Source organism: Epinephelus fuscoguttatus, linkage group LG17 (genome assembly GCF_011397635.1).
Source record: "Epinephelus fuscoguttatus linkage group LG17, E.fuscoguttatus.final_Chr_v1".
NCBI classification, from domain to species: Eukaryota; Metazoa; Chordata; class Actinopteri; order Perciformes; family Serranidae; genus Epinephelus; species Epinephelus fuscoguttatus.
This window is the reverse complement of record NC_064768.1, coordinates 41,602,436-41,628,171: the sequence shown is the minus strand read 5'-3', so window position 1 is coordinate 41,628,171 and position 25,736 is coordinate 41,602,436. Positions and strand designations below refer to the sequence as shown.

The 25,736-nt window shown below is 43.3% G+C and overlaps 2 protein-coding genes across 2 annotated transcripts; both read right to left on the bottom strand.

The window, feature by feature from the left end:
- Nucleotides 1-4,566: 4,566 nt before the first annotated feature.
- LOC125904869 (gastrula zinc finger protein XlCGF57.1-like) lies at nucleotides 4,567-11,867 on the bottom strand. Its single transcript, XM_049602565.1, has 2 exons — nucleotides 11,533-11,867; nucleotides 4,567-8,021 (listed from the first exon to the last, which is right to left on the bottom strand). Exons 1-2 carry the CDS (start codon nucleotides 11,723-11,725, stop codon nucleotides 6,295-6,297), a joined length of 1,920 nt encoding a protein of 639 aa, XP_049458522.1. The 5' UTR covers nucleotides 11,726-11,867; the 3' UTR covers nucleotides 4,567-6,294.
- Nucleotides 11,868-14,595: 2,728 nt separating this feature from the next.
- LOC125904866 (oocyte zinc finger protein XlCOF22-like) lies at nucleotides 14,596-25,021 on the bottom strand. Its single transcript, XM_049602561.1, has 2 exons — nucleotides 24,688-25,021; nucleotides 14,596-17,105 (listed from the first exon to the last, which is right to left on the bottom strand). The coding sequence occupies exons 1-2, from the start codon at nucleotides 24,878-24,880 to the stop codon at nucleotides 15,340-15,342; spliced, it is 1,959 nt and encodes a 652-aa protein (XP_049458518.1). The 5' UTR covers nucleotides 24,881-25,021; the 3' UTR covers nucleotides 14,596-15,339.
- Between the last annotated feature and the right edge of the window lie 715 nt (nucleotides 25,022-25,736).

Below are 25,736 nucleotides of genomic sequence, written 5' to 3'. Positions count from 1 at the left end.
CATGATTGTTAAGCAAGTTCTGACAGACCTCAGAAGGAGGAGAACTTTGGACAGGGCTCAGAACCTCCCCTGGAACCTGCTTGATTTAGAACCTCCAGACTGAGCTGAACCCCTTGCTTAATGTGAAATATGCACTTTAGCTCTGGTAGCACTTTATAACTGGATATATTGTATTGTGATGTATGTTTGATTGGTATGTGTGTGTGAAATCTCTTTAATAAAAGTTTAAAAAAAAAAAAAGTAAGAGGGCATAAAGGGCTCACTCACTGACTCACTGACTTGACGATTTGACAATGGGACAGCCGTCACACACTCACACACTTCACATGAGCGCGCCTCTAAGTCAGTGAGTCTGTAAGGGATCGGATTGGAATTGGGCCACAATCACAGATGACTCATTGCTGTGGCTACTGTGCCTCAGCTTCGCCGCCATCTTGGATAGGTCACTGCCGGCTGGCTAGTACTGTTGTGTGTGGAGATAAGTCTTCAGCAAACTTGGCGTGCTCACTCAGAAGTCTCAAAGTGTAATTGGGTGCTGGTCCAAAAATTACAGCAAAGCAGAAAAACCCGACAGCACTCACTAGTAAGTATAATACTTTTAATATAGTGGATTGAACAGCAGCAGTTGAACGGACGTGTTTCAGCTCATAGCCGTCCTCAGCGTTAGGAAATGGCCACTTTAGAATGAAAATACAGACAGCACTTAGTGACCCTCATGCTGACAAGAAGTCCAGTGTAGTTTTTTAATCCACAAAACTCGTTCGGGGTATCAGAGGATAACAGCTACACTTTAAGTGCACGGAACCCACATTTTGAAATGTAATAAAACTCCGCTAATGCATTTCAAACACATGAGAACGGCTCGTCCGTCGTAATCCAAGTACCCTGAAGCCGCGGCACGCAAACTGACTTGAAAAGACGTAATTTACTCCACTTTAATAGCATAATTTCTCACCGTGGTCAGTTAGACTGCAGGAGTGCTGTGTTTACATGGCAACTCGCACGAGACTTGAGAACTAGCACCACCACTAGCCATCAGCTAGTCTTGCGCGAGTTGCCATGTAAACACAGCACTCCTGCAGGGCAGGCGAACTGATGTTACCTGTCAGCAGTTGGTGACTTTAGTTGTCAGCAGCTAGTTGATGTTAGCTGTTAGCAGCTAGTTAACTTAAGCTGTTGGCTGTGAACAGCTAGTTAGCGGACAGCAGCGTGTTAACATTAGCTGTTTGCAACAAGTTAATGTTAGCTGTTGCCTGTTAGCAGTTGATGACATTAGCTTTTAGCAGCTAGTTACCAGTAGCTGGTAGCAGCTCATTAACATTGGCTGTTGGCTATCAGCAGCTAATTAACATCTCAGCTGTTGCCTGTTGGCAGTTGGTGATTTTTGCTATTAGCAGCTAGTTAACATTAGCTGTTTGGAACAAGTTTATGTTAGCTGTTGCTTGTTAGCAGTTGGTGACCTTAGCTGTTAGTGGGTAGTTACCATTAGGATTAAGATGTCAGCAGCTAGTTACCCTTAGCGGCCAGCAGCTAGTTAACAATAACTTTTAGCTGTTTGCAGTTAGCTAACGTTAGCTTTTAGCTGTCCACAACTAGATACCATTACCTGTTGCCTATTAGCAGCTAGTAACGTAAGCTGTTAGCTGTTTGCAGCTAGTTAACACCAACAAACTTTCAGCCTCTTAAGTTAATATTTATTTAAATTTGTTTAACATACAGTACAGGCCAAAAGTTTGGACACACCTTCTCATTCAATGCGTTTTCTTTATTTTCATGACTATTTACATTGTAGATTCTCACTGAAGGCATCAAAACTATGAATGAACACATGTGGAGTTATGTACTTAACAAAAAAAGGTGAAATAACTGAAAACATGTTTTATATTCTAGTTTCTTCAAAATAGCCACCCTTTGCTCTGATTACTGCTTTGCACACTCTTGGCATTCTCTCCATGAGCTTCAACAGGTAGTCACCTGAAATGGTTTCCACTTCACAGGTGTGCCTTATCAGGGTTAATTAGTGGAATTTCTTGCTTTATCAATGGGGTTGGGACCATCAGTTGTGTTGTGCAGAAGTCAGGTTAATACACAGCCGACAGCCCTATTGGACAACTGTTAAAATTCATATTATGGCAAGAACCAATCAGCTAACTAAAGAAAAACGAGTGGCCATCATTACTTTAAGAAATGAAGGTCAGTCCGGAAAATTGCAAAAACTTTAAATGTGTCCCCAAGTGGAGTCGCAAAAACCATCAAGCGCTACAACGAAACTGGCACACATGAGGACCGACCCAGGAAAGGAAGACCAAGAGTCACTTCTGCTTCTGAGGATAAGTTCATCCGAGTCACCAGCCTCAGAAATCGCAAGTTAACAGCAGCTCAGATCAGAGAGCAGATGAATGCCACACAGAGTTCTAGCAGCAGACCCATCTCTAGAACAACTGTTAAGAGGAGACTGCGTGAATCAGGCCTTCATGGTCAAATAGCTGCTAGGAAACCACTGCTAAGGAGAGGCAACAAGCAGAAGAGATTTGTTTGGGCCAAGAAACACAAGGAATGGACATTAGACCAGTGGAAATCTGTGCTTTGGTCTGATGAGTCCAAATTTGAGATCTTTGGTTCCAACCGCCGTGTCTTTGTGAGACGCAGAAAAGGTGAACGGATGGATTCCACATGCCTGGTTCCCACTGTGAAGCATGGAGGAGGAGGTGTGATGGTGTGGGGTGTTTTGCTGGTGACACTGTTGGGGATTTATTCAAAATTGAAGGCACACTGAACCAGCATGGCTACCACAGCATCCTGCAGCGACATGCCATCCCATCCGGTTTGCGTTTAGTTGGACGATCATTTATTTTTCAACAGGACAATGACCCCAAACACACCTCCAGGCTGTGTAAGGGCTATTTGACCAAGAAGGAGAGTGATGGAGTGCTGCGGCAGATGACCTGGCCTCCACAGTCACCGGACCTGAACCCAATCGAGATGGTTTGGGGTGAGCTGGACCGCAGAGTGAAGGCAAAGGGGCCAACAAGTGCTAAACACCTCTGGGAACTCCTTCAAGACTGTTGGAAAACCATTTCAGGTGACTACCTCTTGAAGCTCATGGAGAGAATGCCAAGAGTGTGCAAAGCAGTAATCAGAGCAAAGGGTGGCTATTTTGAAGAAACTAGAATATAAAACATGTTTTCAGTTATTTCACCTTTTTTTGTTAAGTACATAACTCCACGTGTTCATTCATAGTTTTGATGCCTTCAGTGAGAATCTACAATGTAAATAGTCATGAAAATAAAGAAAACACATTGAATGAGAAGGTGTGTCCAAACTTTTGGCCTGTACTGTATATTTAGCATTAGTTTAGCATCACTTTAACATCAGTCTGGCATTGGTTTAGTATCACGGCGACGCAGCGAAGGTCGACATTTTGCCAAAACACAGTAATTTGTCATTAACTTAAACAGACTTGGTTCAATCTGCCTGAAACTTGACACGCTCCTTCATAGTCCAGACCTGGACACATGATATGAGTTTTGTCGACAGGCGTGGCCTAATGCATTGGCCACGCCCCTTAAACAGCAGCCCCCATGGCATGTTTTCTCGACATGCAGGGAAGTTGGTACGCACATGTATCACACCCTGACGCACACAAAAACCCTCTTGGACCAATAGGCCAGACCCAGCAGGAAGTCGTCCATTTTAAATTTCATGGTAAATTTTGGTGTTTTCCATGCTTCACATTTTAACGAACTCCTCTTGCAAACATAATCTGATTGCCTTCAATCCTGGTGTGCACCATCTCGACAACTCTGTGATCAAAATTTGGTAAAAGATTTGGTCAGCATTGAATGGTTTGGCCGGGGCATGGCATTAAATATTAAAGTCTCGCCATGAAACACAAAAATCTTATAACCTTGGCATAGTTGGTCTGATCACCCGCAAACTTCACAGGATTGATGACAGTCCCACCCTGAACACATCTACATCCCAATAATGATTTTTTTTGCTTTGGGGTGCCAAGGGGGCTCGGTAGCACCCCCTAGAAAATGTCAACGAAGCAGCCCCTGCAGTAATTTTTGCTTACAAGCATGAAAATTGGTAGGCTTATGTAACATCCCAAGACATACAAAAAAGCCTCTTGAAGCAATACTCTAAACCTGACAGGAAGTCGGCCATTTTGAATTTGTTTCATTTTGGTGCAGTTTTTTGGCCATTTTCAGGGGTCGTACTTTAACAAACTCCTACAGATTGACTTCACATTTGCTGTGTGCCATCTTAAGACCGTTGACATCAAAATTTGTTTAAAGCTTGAGTTTTCGTCGAACCTAATGACCGTGGCGAGACGTGGAATTTCCAATACAATAAAGTACAAAACAAGAAGTGGTTTGTAACTCCAGAATACATGGTCCAACTTGCCTCTAACTTTACATGTTTAAAAATCAAGTTTGTAAAACTGGTTGCAACAGCTGCACTGAAACAGAAGCTTAGAAATTACAGGAACAGACACACCCAAGTTATCTTCAAGTTCTGTTTTTATTCCACTTAATAATCAGTCTATTAAAACTTCTGAACTTGAACTTTTGGACTGCTTAAAAACCATCGTAAAAACAGAATTTAAATGGATCACATTAACGGTTGTCACAATGGCTGTTGTACTAAATCTAGGTTAAACAGAGAGGGAAACAAGTCTGATATCAATAGATAAAATATTCACATGCTAAACTAAAGTTACTGCACATCGGAACAAGGAAACTTGAAAGTAAAATCTTTAGAAGAAGATGAATGTAAAACTTCAATTAAAAGCCTAGTCTCGTTTACTACCCCGGTGTAGCTACACATTTTGACAAATGCAGGCCTGTCTCAAATAGAAGCCTGGTCTAGTTGCAAGTCTTTTTATATAAGTTCTTTGGCTGTATAAAACCAGATTGTTGACAATCCATGTTAGTTAGCTATTTCGCGCATATTTCGCACTTTTCTCATCTTTGCTGAGCAACAATTTTGTTTTAAAGGCCTGTCTCAAATATAGGCCTGTTGAGTACAGTGATTTATGCAAATGAAGGCTGGGCAAAGAATTGAAGTTTTACGATATTTAAATTTTTTCACTCTCTTGTCATAAACTTACAAAAACCAGATACACACACAAACAGGACCTATACATGCATTAAATGAAGGGGTGTTAGGGCGACAGGCACCCTGAGCATGTGGGGGTTCGGTGCCTTGTTCAAGGGCACCTGAACTGGCGCCTCTCCGTTTATAAATCAACACCTCATATTTGGTTCTCAACGCAAATCCGTATGGACTGAGCTACTGCCACCCCTGAATAACAACCAAATCACTCTGCTATATCAAAAACCACATTGAAGAAAAACACGAGCATGTACAGTTACCAGAACGTCTTTTTCAAGTTACATTGAGACTTTGGTTACGGCACAAAGACTCTATTGTAGAACAAAAAGAGGGACGTAATGACAGAAGCTGCAGAGTCGTTAGCATTGTCATCTCACAGCAAAAGGGTTCCTGCCTCGAACTCTGGGTTCTCCCCTTCCGTGTGGAGTTTGCCTGTTCTCCCCTTGTCACAGTGGGTTTCCTCCAGGTGCTCCAGTTTCCTCCCACAGTCCAAAGACATGCAGGTTAATTGGTGACTCTGGTGACGAGCTCAGTCCACTTGACATGCTGCTGTGTTGTGCTATGGCCTATTCAAGTGATGAAATTTGTTATTTACATGACAACACCTGAACGCAACACAGGCTCCACTCCAACTGAGTGTATGTAGCGTCGTATTTGACTGTGCGTAACAGCCATCTTTTGATGGTCATTTACACACTGTCCATAACAATAAATATGTCAAGTCACAGACTGTGTCAGACTCAGGTCGGGTTTGGTTATAATTGTCTCAAAGAAAATGCGGCCTGAGCCGCACTCTAGTGTGCTCAACTGTGTGTGCGCATTGGGGCAGAACTCTAGCGTATGCGATACAGAGAGCAGAGGAGAATTCTAAATGCGGAACCATGTAGAGACAGAAATGACATGCTGTCATGTAAATACGATAAATAACTAACTCAATTTAATTAGTGTAATAAAGGACAAGGTATAGACCTGTTCTATAGGAAAGGTAACCTTAGATTACTTCTGTTGTGATCTAGAGCTATATAGAAAATACAATTATATAAAATAAACTTGACCCTCAAAGGGGGCGTGGGTGCTGTTGGGTGGCCGGGGTGCCCCCCCAATATAATGGCAGGGAAAACACTGATTTCAATTCTGCCGTGAAAAACCGGCCCAAAATTAGTCTCTGAAACTTCACTTAATTCGGACACTCTCACCAACACACTCGTGTTTGTTCACCAAATCGAGCCGAGCGAATCTTTTGTCACAAACACTGCAACCAAACGGTTTCTCCCTTAAATGGACAACCACGTGTCGTCTCAAATGACTCTCTCGTGTGTACCTTTTCCCACAAACTGAACAGCTAAACGGTCTCTCCCCTGTGTGGACAATCAAGTGTTGTTTTAAATTGGCCCTTTGTGTGAATGTTTTGCCGCAATCTGAGCAACGAAACGGTCTCTCCCCTGTGTGGACAACCGAGTGTTGTTTCAAATCTTGCTTTACTGAGAATGTTTTCTGACAAATTAGACAACTAAATGGTTTCTCCCCCGTGTGGATAGCCAAGTGTCGTCTCAAATGGCTCATTTGAGTGAATGTTTTCCCACAGTCTGGACAACTAAATGGTCTCTCCCCTGTGTGGAGACGCGAGTGTCGTTCCAAGTCTTTCCTTCGTGAAAATGTTTTACTACACACCGAACAATTAAATGGTTTCTCCCCTGTGTGGACAAGCAAGTGTCGCTTCAAGTCTTCCTTCAATGTGAATGATTTGCTACAAATTGAACAACTATATGGTTTCTCCCCTGTGTGGACAACCAAGTGTCGACTCAGATGCCCCTTCTGTGTGAACGATTTGCCACAATCTGAGCAACTAAATGGTTTCTCCCCTGTGTGGACAAGACGGTGTTTTTCCAGAGCTATCTTTTGAGTGAATCTTTTACTACACAGCAAGCAACCAAATGGTTTCTCTCCAGTATGGATTCTCAGGTGTTTCGCTAAATTTCCGCTGCTGCCAAAACTTGTTTTACAAACCAAGCAGCTAAAACGTTTTCCTTTTCTATGACCTCTGAAGTGCACCTTCAGCTCTGAGCTTTCTGCAAATGTTTCACCACAGATGGAGCAACTAAAGGGTTTTTCCACATTGTGGACTTCAGAGTCTTCCTGTAGACCTCCCTCATGGTCGAAGCTTCTCGCACATTCAGATAAGCTAACTGAAACTATTTCATTATTACATTCCATATCGCCGACAGGTACTTCATCAAAACCTGACTGAGGTTCTCTGGTCTCCCTCCAGTCATTGCTGTCGTCAGTCTCAGCTTCAGAATGGTCTCCGGTCTTGTCCTCAGTATCCGGTTGTAAATCTGGATCTGGATCTGGACCTGAGATGTCGTTCGGTTCAGGTCCTTCACAGTCCTCTCCATCAGTTTCAGAAGAGTCTCTGGGCGCTAGTCGCATTCCTTCTCCTCTGGGGACTGGTTGTACTCCTCCACAGTGGTCTCCATCAGCTTCAGATTGGTCTGCAGTCTTGTCCTCAGTATCTGGTTGTAAATCTAGAACTGGATTTGTGTCCTCTTCTGGTTCTGGTCCCCCACATTCCTCTCCATCATTTTCAGAAGAGTGTCCAGGCACTGGTCGCACTCCTCCTCCAGGCACTGGTCCTGGTCCTGCTGGTCCTCCACAGTGGTGTCCCTCAGACTGAGGTTTCTCTTCATCATCTTCACTCTTCACAGGGACAGGAGTGAATGTGAACTTGGTGATATCAGCCTCCTCCAGCCCTTGAAGCTGCTCTCCCTCCTGACTGCTCCACAGTTCCTCCTCTTCCTCTTTAATGTGTGGGGGCTCTGGGTCCTCCTGGTCCACACTGGAGCTCCACTCCTGCTGCTCAGGGGGAACCTCTTCTTTAACCAACTGCTGCTGCTGGACATCTGCAGGAAACAGGAAACACACAAACACGCATTGAGACAAACTGTGATTTAATGCTGACTTGGGGTGTAACACTGTCTGGTATAATTTGTTAGTTTTTTTCAAAGAGAGGTTGTGAAATCCCGAGGTGTTCCCAGACCAGATGAGATCTATAATCCCTCCAGTGTGTTCTGGGTCTGCCCCGGGGCCTCCTACCAGTGGGACGTGTCCAGAACACCTCTAACAGGAGGCGCCCAGGAGGATCCTGATCAGATGTTCTTCTTCTTATGGATTTCCGATAGGCTATATCTAGCGTATTGCTGCCCCCCACAGGTCATCACAAGCTACTAATTAAATCTTCTCATATAATCCAGTAGAGTGGAGGTATTTCCTGATGAAATGTTGAACTACCTCAACATGAAGGAGCAGCGGCTCTACTCCGAGCTCCCTCCAGATGTCTGACTCCTCCCCCTATCTCTAAGGCTGAGCCCAGACACCCTACAGAGGAAACTTATTTGTATCTGTGACCTCATTCTTTCAGTCACTACCCAGAGCTCATGACCATAGGTGAGGGTTGGGACGCAGATGGACCAGGAAATGGAAAGCTTTGCCTTCTGGCTCAGCTCCCTCTGAACTACAGCGGTTCATGGCTGTTCCATCTCACGCTCCATTCTTCCTTCACTCATCAGCAAGACCCTGGGATACTTGAACTCCCTTTGAGAATCACCACTTTAACATGATGGAGGAGTTTGCGTGAACCTGTGATCCTGGGAGATGTGTTTTCCGGGGCTAACATGGTGGTTCCAGGGAAGGGGCCAGACTAAGAGAGATTCAAGAAGACTGATGAAACAGAATACTCGGACTTTGAGTACCGTGGGGCCTGGTCGTGCTCAGCCCAAATAAATAACATGGAGATGTTGCCCTGTGGGCCCACCACCTGCAGGACAGGAATCAGAGTTCGGGGCATTGTGTGCTGGACGGCAGACAGGGGCAGGGCCCCGGGTGTACTGATCCTTGGCACTGTGATATTATCATTCATCCCACCCCATACCTATGCTGACATGGAAAGAACATGTCAGAGCACCTGGAGGAAACCCACACTGACACAGGGAGAACATGTCGGAGCACCTGGAGGAAACCCACACTGACACGGGGAGAACATGTCAGAGCACCTGGAGGAAACCCACAATGACACGGGGAGAACATGTCGGAGCACCTGGAGGAAACCCACGCTGACACAGGGAGAACATGTCAGAGCACCTGGAGGAAACCCACGCTGACACAGGGAGAACATGTCGGAGCACCTGGAGGAAACCCACGCTGACACAGGGAGAACATGTCGGAGCACCTGGAGGAAACCCACGCTGACACAGGGAGAACATGTCGGAGCACCTGGAGGAAACCCACGCTGACACGGGGAGAACATGTCGGAGCACCTGGAGGAAACCCACGCTGACACAGGGAGAACATGTCAGAGCACCTGGAGGAAACCCACGCTGACACGGGGAGAACATGTCGGAGCACCTGGAGGAAACTCACGCTGACACAGGGAGAACATGTCGGAACACCTGGAGGAAACCTACGCTGACACAGGGAGAAGATGTCGGAGCACCTGGAGGAAACCCACGCTGACACGGGGAGAACATGTCAGAGCACCTGGAGGAAACCCACGCTGACACGGGGAGAACATGTCAGAGCACCTGGAGGAAACCCACGCTGACACAGGGAGAACATGTCAGAGCACCTGGAGGAAACTCACGCTGACACAGGGAGAACATGTCGGAACACCTGGAGGAAACCTACGCTGACACAGGGAGAACATGTCGGAACACCTGGAGGAAACCTACGCTGACACAGGGAGAAGATGTCAGAGCACCTGGAGGAAACTCACGCTGACACAGGGAGAACATGTCGGAACACCTGGAGGAAACCTACGCTGACACAGGGAGAAGATGTCGGAGCACCTGGAGGAAACCCACGCTGACACAGGGAGAACATGTCAGAGCACCTGGAGGAAACCCACACTGACACAGAGAGAACATGTGGGAGCATAACTGCAGAAGAAGACATTAACCTGCTCTGTGTTTATAACCAGAGAAGAAGAAGAAGACACTAACCTGCTCTGTGTTTATAACCACAGAAGAAGAAGAAGACACTAACCTGCTCTGTGTTTATAACCACAGAAGAAGAAGAAGACACTAACCTGCTCTGTGTTTATAACCACAGAAAAAGAAGATACTAACTTGCTGTGTGTTTATAACCACAGAAGAAGACACTAACCTGCTCTGTGTTTATAACCACAGAAGAAGAAGACACTAACCTGCTGTGTGTTTATAACCACAGAAAAAGAAGATACTAACCTGCTCTGTGTTTATAACCACAGAAAAAGAAGATACTAACTTGCTGTGTGTTTATAACCACAGAAGAAGAAGACACTAACCTGCTGTGTGTTTATAACCACAGAAAAAGACACTAACCTGCTCTGTGTTTATAACCACAGAAGAAGACACTAACCTGCTCTGTGTTTATAACCACAGAAAAAGAAGATACTAACTTGCTGTGTGTTTATAACCACAGAAGAAGACACTAACCTGCTCTGTGTTTATAACCACAGAAGAAGACACTAACCTGCTGTGTGTTTATAACCACAGAAGAAGAAGACACTAACCTGCTGTGTGTTTATAACCACAGAAGAAGACACTAACCTGCTCTGTGTTTATAACCACAGAAGAAGACACTAACCTGCTCTGTGTTTATAACCACAGAAGAAGAAGACACTAACCTGCTGTGTGTTTATAACCACAGAAGAAGACACTAACCTGCTCTGTGTTTATAACCACAGAAGAAGAAGACACTAACCTGCTGTGTGTTTATAACCACAGAAGAAGAAGACACTAACCTGCTGTGTGTTTATAACCACAGAAGAAGAAGACACTAACCTGCTGTGTGTTTATAACCACAGAAGAAGACACTAACCTGCTGTGTGTTTATAACCACAGAAGAAGATACTAACCTGCTCTGTGTTTATAACCACAGAAGAAGAAGACACTAACCTGCTGTGTGTTTATAACCACAGAAGAAGACACTAACCTGCTCTGTGTTTATAACCACAGAAGAAGAAGACACTAACCACAGAAGAAGACACTAACCTGCTGTGTGTTTATAACCACAGAAGAAGACACTAACCTGCTGTGTGTTTATAACCACAGAAGAAGAAGACACTAACCTGCTGTGTGTTTATAACCACAGAAGAAGACACTAACCTGCTGTGTGTTTATAACCACAGAAGAAGACACTAACCTGCTGTGTGTTTATAACCACAGAAGAAGAAGACACTAACCTGCTGTGTGTTTATAACCACAGAAGAAGACACTAACCTGCTGTGTGTTTATAACCACAGAAGAAGACACTAACCTGCTGTGTGTTTATAACCACAGAAGAAGAAGACACTAACCTGCTGTGTGTTTATAACCACAGAAGAAGAAGACACTAACCTGCTGTGTGTTTATAACCACAGAAGAAGAAGACACTAACCTGCTCTGTGTAACCTGAGCTGAGGGTTGTAAACAGCGTCCAGTAGTTTCCGTTGTCGCTCGTTCTCCTCTTTTGAGCGACAAAGTTGCTCCTCGTACTCTGCTATCGTTCTTTCAAACAGCCCAAATATCTCTTCAGCAGCCGCAGTTAGTCGCTGCTTCACCAACGCTCTCAGCATTTGGACTTTACACATCTTCACACTTTAAAAACACAACAAAGACACTCTGCTAACAGACGTTTCTGCTCGACGCCATCTTGTTCAAACACTGTCAAGTTAGCCACAGGAAAGAATAGAGCTTCCGGGGCAGCTCAGCTGCTCTCCTTCAAAATAAAAGTCCACATGTTTTTCGTTCTTACTGTGAAAACCTCTGACAGGAAAAGTAGAGTTTTTAAAGAATGACATTCATTGAGCTTGAGGGTTCATTCTTCAACTTGGAAACAAAAGATTCAAGGTGCTGCTCCAGCTGTAGTGGCCGTCCTTCTCCAGCACCCCGGGGCTCCTGCTCTCCTCCCAGCTGCTGCTGCTGCTGCTGCTGCTGCTGCCGTCCACCTTCCAGGCCAGACTCCAGTCTGAGGGGAAGCCCTTGTTGGCCAGGCACATGAGCGTGGCCTTCCCCTGCTGCAGCTCCTCTCTGGAGGGGGGCAGCACCGTCAGGGTGGGGACGACTCGACCCACTGGAGGAGGAGACACAGAGACAATATGAGGAAAGTTCATACAAAGAGAAAATAAACTCCACCCTGTTGGCTGCAGCAGAGGAGGCTAGTAGCTCTATTGGTCGTCCTCAGATTGGATGAAACTGGTCGTTAATGTTTCACTTCCCTCTTTGAGCTCAGTAACCATGGCAACAGACAGGCATCACTGCTGAACCATAGCAACAGACAGGTTTCAGGACTAAAGATAAAAAGTTGAATGTGGCATTTTGTTCCTTAGACGTGCAATAGATGTCGTACATCGTAACAACTGTATTAATTGTTTAAGTAAAGCAACGTAAATAAACACAATATAGGTATGGAGTGTGTTAGTCAGTGTGATCAGTAGTGTACATGTGGATGTGTGGAGCATGCGAGGTGTGGTGTTGTGGAGATAATATAAAAGAAATAGAAAAGCCTAACAAAAGTACGGACACTGGCGAGGAGTCGAGAGAGAGAGAGAGAGAGAGAGAGAGAGAGAGAGCGGCATCAGCCAGCACTGTTTATATCCATCCAAGCACCATGGGCCAGGTGCTTGCAATCCAGATAATGAATTGATCAGCTGTTTACCTCGGTAGAAAGACAACACAACACATGTAACCAATTACGTCATCACAACAGTACGACAACTCACTGAACCAAGCCACGCAGCCAAGCAGGGGCCATCACACCCCCCCATAAAGACACAGCACAGCAGTACCACCAAAAATTTAACTGAACGAAAATCGCAGAAAAATATATATATATTATATATACTAGCCTAATGTTAATAGTAATCCTAAAGGAAAATAAACTAAATTAACCTATAATAGCCTATTAATGCTAATGAGAAAAGAAACACATAACCTCCATCCTACCCATGTCCTGCTCCTTTTGCACCTGTCCTCAGCAACCCCAGTACCTGGGAAGCAAATTATGAAGACCTGCAGAGCAGCAACAGATCACAAACAGCATGAAATAACATTACAAACAATCACAGAAATGGCACGCGGCAACACGAGCTCAAGGCAGAGGAGCACGTGATAACGCGTCGGCAATAACATTATCGGTCCCCTTAATATCCAGATCATAAGCCTGCAAAAACGGAGACCATCTCATTAGCCTCTGATTCGGGCATCTCAGTGAACAGAGGAAGGTTAGTGGGTTATGATCTGTAAAAACCACGAGCGGCGCACCCACATACACTTCAAAATGTTGCAGTGCCCAAATCAACACCAACGCTTCTTTCTCAATCACTGAATAGTTAAACTGGTGACAATTAAACTTTCGGGATAAAAAACTTACAGGTCTAACCACCCCCTGGTCGTCCCCCTGCATCAGGACAGCGCCTGCTCCAACCTGGCTGGCATCAACCTTGAGCATCCCCCCACACAATCACCACCCACAGCAGCCCATTTCCATCTCCGCAGCCAGCAGAACATGGTCAAATATTTCTTTAAGAGAGGAATCCTCTGACTGCTCCTGCAACAACTCACCTTGTGGCGCAGACAGTGGAAAAGAGTAGGTAATGTACGTAATGATCAACCATATCAAAAGCTTTGGGAAGATCAGTTAAAGTTGCACCAGTGAATTGGCCTTTATCAAAGGATGAGAGCACATCATTTGCGAATTTTAAAAGAGCTGTGGTGGTTGAAATTTGCTGTGAAATCTGATTAGCATGGTGATAAAATATTGTACAAATGAATGTACTGTGATAATTGAATAAAAATAGTTTTCAGAGATTTTTGCAATAGTACAAATAATAGAAATAGGTCGCTAATTATTCACATCTGATGAGACTCCACCTTTAAAGAGGAATGACTCTGTAACATTTCCAAATTTGAGGCATTGAAAAGGTAGATAGAGACAAATTAAACAAATCAGTAAGGGGATACATTATAACATGAGCGGCAAGTTTAACAAATGTGGCTCCCAAACCATCTGGACCTGCACTAGTGTTTTCTTTCAACTGACATATAGCATGAAAAACATCAAAAGGCAAGATTTTTTTGAAAGAAAAAGAATAGTTAGGAAGAGAAGATTTAAAGAAGGCAGCAATACCATGGAAATTAAAGTAATGGAAACCACGGATAGAAGAGAAATGTTGATTAAAAGCATGTGAGTTAAGTAAAGGATCAGAAATAATTTCATTATTAACTTGTATCTGGTTTATGGGCTTTTTATTTTTATTAAGAATTCGGTTCAGCTGATTCCAAAACTGCCTGGGATTATGAAAGTCCAATTTAAAGAGTCCAAGAGAGGAGGTTCTTCATAAACCAGAAGGACAGTATTTGTACTAAAATGTGGACCAGAGGTTAAGCCATCACTTTAGAATCAACAACACACAAAATGACCACCAGGGACACACAAAGACTTTATATCAGTAGATTTAGTAGCCTTTATTAAGTTTTTTTTTCTCCTCAACCTATTTCTTGAAAATTTTCCTGAGGGATTGGAGCACAGCCAATGCCTCGACAGATTAAATTTTAAAAACAAACAAACAAACAAAAAAACAGTCAAGCAAGTGGCTATCACTGCAAAAAGCGCAGAAAAAGCCTGAGTGTGTCTAACCCTTATATATGTTCTGAGACTCTAAGGAGCTCAGGTTTCATCTACTTTTCTGACAACTTCAGCATATACGGTCTAGAAGAGATGACATTTGTGTGGAAACTATAAAAGTGATTCCATGAAATCATATGTAATATGCAATAAAATGAATGACTATAAAATCATAAAAGTGCATAATAACAGTGTGGTTATATAAGCTTATATGGTGATAAAACAAAACAAGTGATTCCATGTATATAAAATAAAAACTGATTATATGGGCATGTTATTTATTTAATATATAATTTCCCCCTGCAACCCCTCCTCTGCTTCAGTATCATGAAACCTTTACTCCCTGCACAGCAGCGGAAAGGTTTCTCTCCTGTGTAAATTCTCATATGCGTCTCCATCTGTGACCCCTGCCAAAATCTTTTCCCACCTTGAAGCAGCTGAACAGATTCTCTCCAGTGTGGTAACATGTTTGTCTTTACAGATTGGTCTTGGTGCAAAATTTTTTCACTCACGCTAGCCAGCTGAATCGTTTCTCTCCAGCACTACATCTTCAGGCACTGACAGGTGCGTCATCATTTTTCATTTAGTTAAACCTGACTGAGGTTTTCTGCTCTCCTTCCAATCATCACTGTCATCAGTATCAAGGTCAGAGTAGTCTCCAGTCTTATCACCAGTATGTGGTTGTAATTGTGGATCTGGATTTGAATTCCTGGCTGGTTGTGGTCCTCCACAGTTCTCTCCATCAGCTTCTTTTTCCATCTGTTGCACTGAGCTGCTGTCTGAAGGCTCCGCCTCTCTGATCTCCTTAGTTTGAGTTTGACTTTGTTTGAGTTTGCAGCTGGATGGTTTCTCTCCTGTGTGGATTGTCATGTGTGCCTTTAAACTTCGTTTGTGTCCAAAAGATTTTTTACAAGATAAGCAGCTGAATGGTTTCTCTCCTGTATGAGTCCTAATGTGTATCTCCAGTTGTGACTTGATACAAAATCTTTTCCCACACTCAGAGCAGCTGAAACATTTCTCTCCTGTATGCATCCTCATGTGTTGGTTCATCTGCCACTTGGCACAAAATTGTTTCCCACAATCGGAACAGCTGAATGGTTTCTCTCTTGTATGTATTGCTATGTGTCTCTCCAGATGTGCCTTGAAACCAAATGTTTTCCCACACTCGGAGCACATGAAACGTCTCTCTCCTGTATGAGTTCTCATGTGTCTCCGTAAATTTCCAGTTTTTGTAAAAGACATCTTACAGACTGAGCAACTGAAAGGTTTTTCTCCAGTATGAGATCTCATGTGTATTGTAAGACCTGACTTCATGTCAAATCTTTTTCCGCACTCAGAGCAGCTGAATCGTTTTTCACGAACTCTACGTTTTAAATTACGGACAGGGACTTTATAATTTTTCAGGGAGTATAAACCTGACTGAGGTTCTCTGGTCTTCTTTCGGTCATCATCAGTCTCAAGGACAAAAGAGTCACCAGGCTTGTCATGAGTATCTGGATCTGAGTTCCTGGCTGGTTGTGGTCCTCCACAGTCCTCCCCATCAGCTTCTCTTTCCATCTGTTGAGTTGAGCCGCTGGCTGGAGGCTCCACCTCTCTGTACTCCTCGGTTTGATGAAGCTGTGACGACTGATGACCGACACACTGATGGTTTCTCATCTGATAAAGCGCGGTGGATCTTCCCTCTCCTGTGTGGCGAGTCAGTTGTACCTTCTGTATATAGCTTTTACCACAATCTGAGAGGCTAGTTTTTTCTTCTGTGTGGATGGCCATGTGATCAGATAAGTTGTCCTTGCGATGAAAACGTTTACCACACATTGAGCAACTAAACGGTTTCTCTCCCGTATGAGTCATCATGTGTCTTTTAAGATTCCACCTGACACTGAATCTTTTCTTACACACAGAGCAGCTGAATAGTTTCTCTTCAGCACTACAACTTGAATCGCTGGTGAGTGGGTCATCATTTTCCAGAGAGTTTAAACCTGACTGAGGTTCTCTGGTCTCGGTCCAATCATCACTGTCTTCAGTCTCAGCTTCAGAAGAGTCTCCGGTTTCATCATCAGTATCTGGACCTGAGTTCCTGTCTGGTCCTGGTCCTCCACAGTGGTGTCCCTCAGACTGAGGTTTCTCTTCATCATCTTCACTTTTCACAGGGACAGGAGTGAATGTGAACTTGGTGATATCAGCCTCCTCCAGCCCTTGAAGCTGCTCTCCCTCCTGACTGCTCCACAGTTCCTCCTCTTCCTCTTTAATGTGTGGGGGCTCTGGGTCCTCCTGGTCCACACTGGAGCTCCACTCCTGCTGCTCAGGGGGAACCTTTTCTTTAACCATCATCAGCTGCTGGACATCTGCACCAAAAAAGAAACACACAAACACACATTGAGACAAACTGTGATTTCATGGGTACCAAAATACAGTAATAACCGTAGTATTGATAAACTCTGACGTCATCAGTTATTTGATCTGTTCTTTTTAAAGTTTTGGTGTAATTTCTAATCGCGCTGCAGCCCCCCCTCCGCCGACCTCCTTGAGATACAAATGGAGTCAAGTCAGCGAGCAGCAGAGCAGAGAGGCCATGGTGGAAACAAAGTGAAGATGACTCACAGATTATTTGAGCTGATGACCACTACGCTCATTACTGTACATAAGTGCAACAAAACACTTAATTAATACACATATTTAATAAGCATAAACATAAAGTAAGCAATATCTAATGTGCTCTGTCCAGTCTCTTATCCACCGCCACTTTTGAGGGCTTACGTGCAGGAAAGTCAAAGAATTGATATGTTATGACCATTTATAAGGTCTGACAAACAAGCAGTATCAGTTCAAAAACGTGTCACACCTACAAACCTTCCCATATAAACACATTCAAGGGGCTTCTCGTCACTTAGGCTGCTGTTTCCTGTTCTTTAGATAACCAGTTCTGGGAAAAATTGCTTCTCCTCACATACCCAATGTGCACTTCACAGTGCTGGAGATAAGTCACGTCATTTTGAGCTAAACAGGACTTGGAAAGTCTAAATTCATTGCACTGTGATTTTAATGGGGCTGGTGAATCCACCACTGACCTCACTTCCAAAATCATGCAAGGAAGGATCCCAGGGGGAGGGGCTATCCTCTGGAAAAATAAATATGGCTCTCTGTTTAAAGTGGTTAGATTGGATGTGGATTGGGCTATTGGCTTAGAGTTTGAGTGCAGTGACACCAAGTTCATCATCTTGAACATATATCCACCTTATGAATGTTATCAGAATGAGGCTCAACATCTCAGTAGATTAGCCTTTGTTAGCCCCTTTATTCAAGATAATGCATCCATCTGTATTTATGTTGGAGGCGACTTGAACGCTGATATTTCTGCAAAAAATTCATCTAATACACTTCTGTTCTGAGGGTGGGTTAATACTCTCTAGCAAGGTGCTTATGCCTACCGACAGTTACACTTACATCAGAGAAACATAGCATACCACTTCATGGCTTGATCACTGTATTTGCACAGCTGACGTACATGCCTCTCTGGATGCCATGGATATTTACTATGACGATGCCTTTGCAGATCACATACCTTTTTCTATATCACTCAATATAGAAAAACTACCAATGATGACAACAGTGGTGAATAGCACGGGTATGAGGACACTGGAGTGGTCTCATTAACCGATGAAGATGTTCAGAAATATATTTCTCTCACAGACACTCTGAGAGAACTGAGAACTGCCTAGAAATGCAATAAGATGTGGTAATGTGAACTGTAGTAACCCACAAAGCAGTATTGATTTATGTGTTTTACATGAGTCTATTGTGAAGTCGCTTCATATCTCTAGTAAGCCTTTTTTATAAGCTATAATATAATATCCAGCCTGGCTGGAATGGCAGAGCTCCATGCTGAAGCTAGAGCAGCATTTAAAGCATGGGTAGCCTCAGGTAGAGACAGTGGCCTCTTTTTGAACAGAAGAAATGGGCAAATGCAAATTTTAAATATGCTCTTATTAAAAGGAATGAAAATTCTATGAGATCTGACTCATTGGCTAAAAAGTTGCAAAATAATAGTTTTAATGATTTCTGGACCAATCTGTTTTATTAGTGCCTGTTATTAAGGACAAAGCTGGCAAAATAAATAGCATGGAAAACTACAGGCCTATAGCCTTAGCAAGCGTTCTGTCTAAAGTGCTAGGCAACGGCAACATGGACGCTACTGTTGACGTCCAGAAGCCACCATGGCTAAGAACTTAGCAAGCTAGTGAGCGAGTTACATTATGCAGGTAATGCTAAGGCAAATTGTCGAATGTAAAAGATGAGGCCGCTCAATATAATCCTCAGAGCACATCAGCACCACACAGCAACACTGTCAAAGAAATGGAAAGATTGGCCACTTTTCATTCGGACAGTGTTAGCACATTGCAACACCAGGTGAGCCGTCTGTGGAAGTGGAAGTGACAGTCCTGTGACAGGCTGTGGGTGGAAGGAAACCCTTTTTCCCTGTGGAAACTGGCTGTCACTTTAATCACTGCTTTGTCCGCTTTACTCCTTTTTTTTCTAATAAGGACAAAGCTCTACTAACAGCGGCACAAAAACTACAGCACCACTAGTGTTCTAAACTGAACCAAGACATGAAATAACCTTAGTGTTTGAACTACATGGCAATTATTAGGGACTACAACAGTGGTATGCCACCCCCACCTTGGAGGTTACTGAACCAATGCCTCCTAAAAGGTCAGCCCAGGATGCAGCAGAATCCAAGGACTGTAGCACACCAAGGTTGCCTGAAACTACAACCCCCGCCACTGTCAGTGATGTCAGCACTCCACGTGTCTCTGCCGCACCCCCCACAGAGCAGCTACAGCCATTGGAACATGTAAGTGCCACGTGTGGGTTACTCATCTACATCTCCCTGCTACAGACCCTAGCAGAAACAAAAGCTCCCCCAGCAGTGGTACAGACCTATTACGATCATCACTGTCAAGGAAATGCATCATATCACCACGCACAGCTGTCATTAGGTGGTGGTGATTGGGAAAGCCACGCACATGAGAATCCAAAGGTCCACCTGGGCAGACGGGGCTGGACTTAACCATCAAGTAGACACAATGGAAGCAATAAAAAACAGACACAACAGATTTTGTTTGCAGTAGAGGAAGACACAGTGACAGCCGTGGAAAAGGTGATGCATCTGTATTCCAGTGATAATGAATGGCATCTAGAAGTATGGAAAGAGGTGGGTGAACTGAGATGGCGTTCAATACAACAACAACACTGGAATCCTGAGGCGGATTATCCCCATCTCACAATGCCAACAACTGACAACCTGCTGCAGCAAAATTCTGAAAAATGCAAACCCCCCAGTAAACGTGGCATCAAGGGCACGGAGGATGGACAGGAATATTAGGCCTTTAGTTTTTCAGCCGAAAAGCTGATTGGCGACAGACTTTCCTCAACCTGAGGTACGAACATGTGACCACTCTCTGGAGAAGGTAGCCTCCAGTGATAACCTTTATTTGGTAAGAGTGCCTACACCACTCACATGGTCCCATGTGAGCACCCCTGCACCCTGTCCCCTAAAGGCAATGCTACTCAGCCGCCCGAGCAATAATGACAGCAAAAGGTGGTTTGGGTTCGGATGGTCTATTCATGTGCTGGAATTTGTTATTTATGTTACAACGCCTGAACGAAACACGGACTCCGCTCCAATTGAGTGTGGGTAGGATGCCGTGCTGCGCTGCTGTGCGAGCGGCATGTTTGACCGTGCGTAATAGCAACCTTTGATGGTCATTTACACACTGTCCATAACAATAGCTATGTCAGGTAACAAACTGCGCCGGGCTTGGGTCGGGTTCGGATTTAAAAATCACAAAGTCTGTCACATTCGGGCCAGGCTCGGTTATAACTGTCTCAGACTCGGGTCGAGTTCAGTCAGGAAAATGCGGCCTGAGCTGTGCTCTAATGTGTGCACATGTGTCTGAGTGTGTGTGTCTGAGTGTGTGTGTGTCTCCTCTGCTATCTGTATTGCGCATGGTGGAGTTCCACCTCAATGTGCGATACAGAGAGCAGAGGAGAAGGCGCGACCATGTAGAGACAGAAATGACACGCCGTCATGTAAATAAGATAAATAACATAAGGCTGTTTAGTTAGTGTAATAAAAGGACAAGGTATAGACCTGTTCCATAAGAAAGGTAACCTTACATTACTTCTTCCCCACCCCAAATATAATGGTAGGGGAAACACTGGATATGCACAGTCAGGTCACCCTGACACAATCAGTAGCGGAAAAGAAACTAAAAAGGCATTAAGGAAAGTGATGACTCTCCTGTTTTGTACGTCAGTGATGAAGGGAACTTTTACCTACTTTTTTCTTTTACCCAGGTAAATAAATTCCTGGTAATGAAAGTTCCTGGAAATGTTGGTGGAAATAGGGCTTTTGTGTCAAAAAATAAATAAATAAAAACTTGGGAAATATAAACACAAAAACAAACATATATGTGTAACCTGAGGGCTGGAAACAGAGTCCAACTGTCTCTGCTGCTCGTTCTCCTCTTTTGAACAAGAGACTTTCTAGAAACTTTTTTCTGCCTTTTTTAAAATGTTTTTTGGGCATTTCATTCACATGAACTACTCATCAGCCTGGTGAGATGTCACAGTCATGATAGAGATGAACAGACCTGCTGTGTGTTTATAACCACAGAAGAAGACACTAACCTGCTGTGTGTTTATAACCACAGAAGAAGAAGACACTAACCTGCTGTGTGTTTATAACCACAGAAGAAGACACTAACCTGCTGTGTGTTTATAACCACAGAAGAAGAAGACACTAACCTGCTGTGTGTTTATAACCACAGAAGAAGACACTAACCTGCTGTGTGTTTATAACCACAGAAGAAGAAGACACTAACCTGCTCTGTGTTCATAACCACAGAAGAAGAAGACACTAACCCACCCTGCGTTCCAGTACCCATACTACCATACTATTTAGTATGCCAGAAAAAGAATTAGTGTGTCCCAATACATAGTATGTCAGATGCAGTATGCCAAAAGTACCAGGATGTTCTACTACATGCAGTCATATTTCGCAGTATGCATGTCAGCATGCTTCTTTGGCCATTCTGACCCACAATCCTTTGCGCAGCGGAAGTTACGTCGCACTGACTGAGCTGTGTGTACAACCAACGCCCACACTTCCTTTCATACATGGTTTATTTAATTTGAGATTCTAAGACACTACATATTAGGACTGCAATGATCTGATTATATACTGTCACATATCATACAGTTTTGCAAGAACACGGTTACAACATTCAACTTTATTGTGATTATAGTATAATCAGTGTTAGGGTTCAACTATGACTACAATATAGAAGATTCTACCAGTACAGGCAGTGGGGTAAGTGTGGTATAAATAATGAATATGACTAAATATGAATACACTATGGGCCAGGTATGAGCAGTATAGACTAGTAAATATATAAATAGTGAAAGTCAAACACATATTAAGTAATGTAGTAAGAATGTGCAGGTATGTTACACTACAAATAAAAGTAATGTGAATGTAAGGCTGCTTCACGTGCAGACAGAATATAGTGCCAGCTGCTGCATAGCTGTGAATATATTTAACATCAAACATCTGCCAGCAACAGAGAGCTGTGTGTGAAGGGGGTTAATGTGCCTACTGGTGACTAGTTCAACAGACAGCTCACTAATAACAGGCTTGGGACTGTTTATTAGGAACAACAACATACATTACGACAGAACAGCAACACAGCTCTCCAGCACCTCCGACGGTATGCACGACTCTGGCGAGCTCGACGAGAGGAGATTTGCTGCATCTCCGAAGTACAACAACACAAAGTATTCAAATGTGGAGCTACGGACGGCGGCGGAAGTGAGCAAGAGGGTCAGAGTTCAGGGAGTGATGTGATGGCAGATGTAGTGTGTCCCAGTAGCATGCATACTGCATGCATACTGCATACTACACTACATATTTTTAAGGGCAGCTGCAGTACATACTAAGAGTATATAGTAGAAGTATGCGATTTGGAACGCAGGGCCGCTCTGTGTTTATAACCACAGAAGAAGACACTAACCTGCTCTGTGTTTATGACCACAGAAGAAGACACTAACCTGCTGTGTTTATAACCACAGAAGAAGAAGACACTAACCTGCTGTGTGTTTATAACCACAGAAGAAGACACTAACCTGCTGTGTTTATAACCACAGAAGAAGACACTAACCTGCTGTGTGTTCATAACCACAGAAGAAGAAGACACTTACCTGCTGTGTGTTTATAACCACAGAAGAAGAAGACACTAACCTGCTGTGTTTATAACCACAGAAGAAGACACTAACCTGCTCTGTGTTTATAACCACAGAAGAAGACACTAACCTGCTGTGTGTTTATAACCACAGAAGAAGACACTAACCTGCTGTGTTTATAACCACAGAAGAAGACACTAACCTGCTCTGTGTTTATAACCACAGAAGAAGACAACACTAACCTGCTGTGTGTTTATAACCACAGAAGAAGAAGACACTAACCTGCTGTGTGTTTATAACCACAGAAGAAGACACTAACCTGCTCTGTGTTTATAACCACAGAAGAAGACACTAACCTGCTCTGTGTTTATAACCACAGAAGAAGAAGACACTTACCTGCTGTGTGTTTATAACCACAGAAGAAGAAGACACTAACCTGCTGTGTTTATAACCACAGAAGAAGACACTAACCTGCTCTGTGTTTATAACCACAGAAGAAGACACTAACCTGCTGTGTGTTTATAACCACAGAAGAAGAAGACACTAACCTGCTGTGTGTTTATAACCACAGAAGAAGAAGACACTAACCTGCTCTGTGTTTATAACCACAGAAGAAGACACTAACCTGCTCTGTGTTTATAACCACAGAAGAAGAAGACACTAACCTGCTGTGTGTTCATAACCACAGAAGAAGAAGACACTAACCTGCTGTGTGTTTATAACCACAGAAGAAGAAGACACTAACCTGCTGTGTGTTTATAACCACAGAAGAAGACACTAACCTGCTCTGTGTTTATAACCACAGAAGTAGAAGACACTAACCTGCTGTGTGTTTATAACCACAGAAGAAGACACTAACCTGCTCTGTGTTTATAACCACAGAAGAAGACACTAACCTGCTGTGTGTTTATAACCACAGAAGAAGAAGACACTAACCTGCTCTGTGTTTATAACCACAGAAGAAGACACTAACCTGCTGTGTTCATAACCACAGAAGAAGACACTAACCTGCTGTGTGTTTATAACCACAGAAGAAGAAGACACTAACCTGCTGTGTGTTTATAACCACAGAAGAAGACACTAACCTGCTCTGTGTTTATAACCACAGAAGAAGACACTAACCTGCTGTGTGTTTATAACCACAGAAGAAGAAGACACTAACCTGCTCTGTGTTTATAACCACAGAAGAAGACACTAACCTGCTCTGTGTTTATAACCACAGAAGAAGAAGACACTAACCTGCTGTGTGTTTATAACCACAGAAGAAGACACTAACCTGCTGTGTGTTTATAACCACAGAAGAAGACACTAACCTGCTGTGTTTATAACCACAGAAGAAGACACTAACCTGCTGTGTGTTTATAACCACAGAAGAAGAAGACACTAACCTGCTGTGTGTTTATAACCACAGAAGACACTAACCTGCTCTGTGTTTATAACCACAGAAGAAGACACTAACCTGCTCTGTGTTTATAACCACAGAAGAAGAAGACACTAACCTGCTGTGTGTTTATAACCACAGAAGAAGACACTAACCTGCTGTGTTTATAACCACAGAAGAAGAAGACACTAACCTGCTCTGTGTTTATAACCACAGAAGAAGACACTAACCTGCTGTGTTTATAACCACAGAAGAAGACACTAACCTGCTGTGTGTTTATAACCACAGAAGAAGAAGACACTAACCTGCTCTGTGTAACCTGAGCTGAGGGTTGTAAACAGCGTCCAGTAGTTTCCGTTGTCGCTCGTTCTCCTCTTTTGAGCGACAAAGTTGCTCCTCGTACTCTGCTATCGTTCTTTCAAACAGCCCAAATATCTCTTCAGCAGCCGCAGTTAGTCGCTGCTTCACCAACGCTCTCAGCATTTGGACTTTACACATCTTCACACTTTAAAAACACAACAAAGACACTCTGCTAACAGACGTTTCTGCTCGACGCCATCTTGTTCAAACACTGTCAAGTTAGCCACAGGAAAGAGTAGAGCTTCCGGGGCAGCTCAGCTGCTCTCCTTCAAAATAAAAGTCCAGATTACAGACACAAGGTGCAAATAAGGGACCGATCTGTATTTATCAGAGGAGGGTGGCTGTGGTGTGACTCTCCCTGAGTGACTGGGGGAAATCCATGACCCTCCCTCCACCATAATTGAGTTGTTAGATTTTTAAAACTCACCCTTTGATGTTTGAAAGTTAAAAGTTGAAGATGAAAAAAGCCTCAGTTTATTTTGGGGCACATTTGAAATGAGCTGTAGAATTAAATGGTTTTGATAAAATATCACAATTGTATGCTCAGATGTAATTGTTTAGTTTCTTTCTGAATGAAGCTTCGTCCACATGATGTGTCCAAGGACCGTCAGAAATTTGAAAATCCAATGATAATTTCTGTTTGTACCATTTCTGACTGTGATAAATGTGATTATGGCAATTTTTCAAGTAACAAGCCTCAAAACCCACATTTTCTTAAAAAAAAAAGGTTTATCTTAATAATAATAATAATTTTAATAATAATTTCCTTTCTAATTTACAGTTTTCTGACTGATACATGGAAGTTACAATAATATATTTTTTAAAAGAAAACATGCCTTCCACGTTTTCTTTAAAAATCTGCAGTAAAATAAATACAAAATGAATACATTTACAGTTGTATATAAAAAATAAGAACAACATAATTCCCTGCCCCTTCATAAATAAAATTAAATGACGTGTTCAAATGTCCTTCATGTTGTGGCACACTATGGTG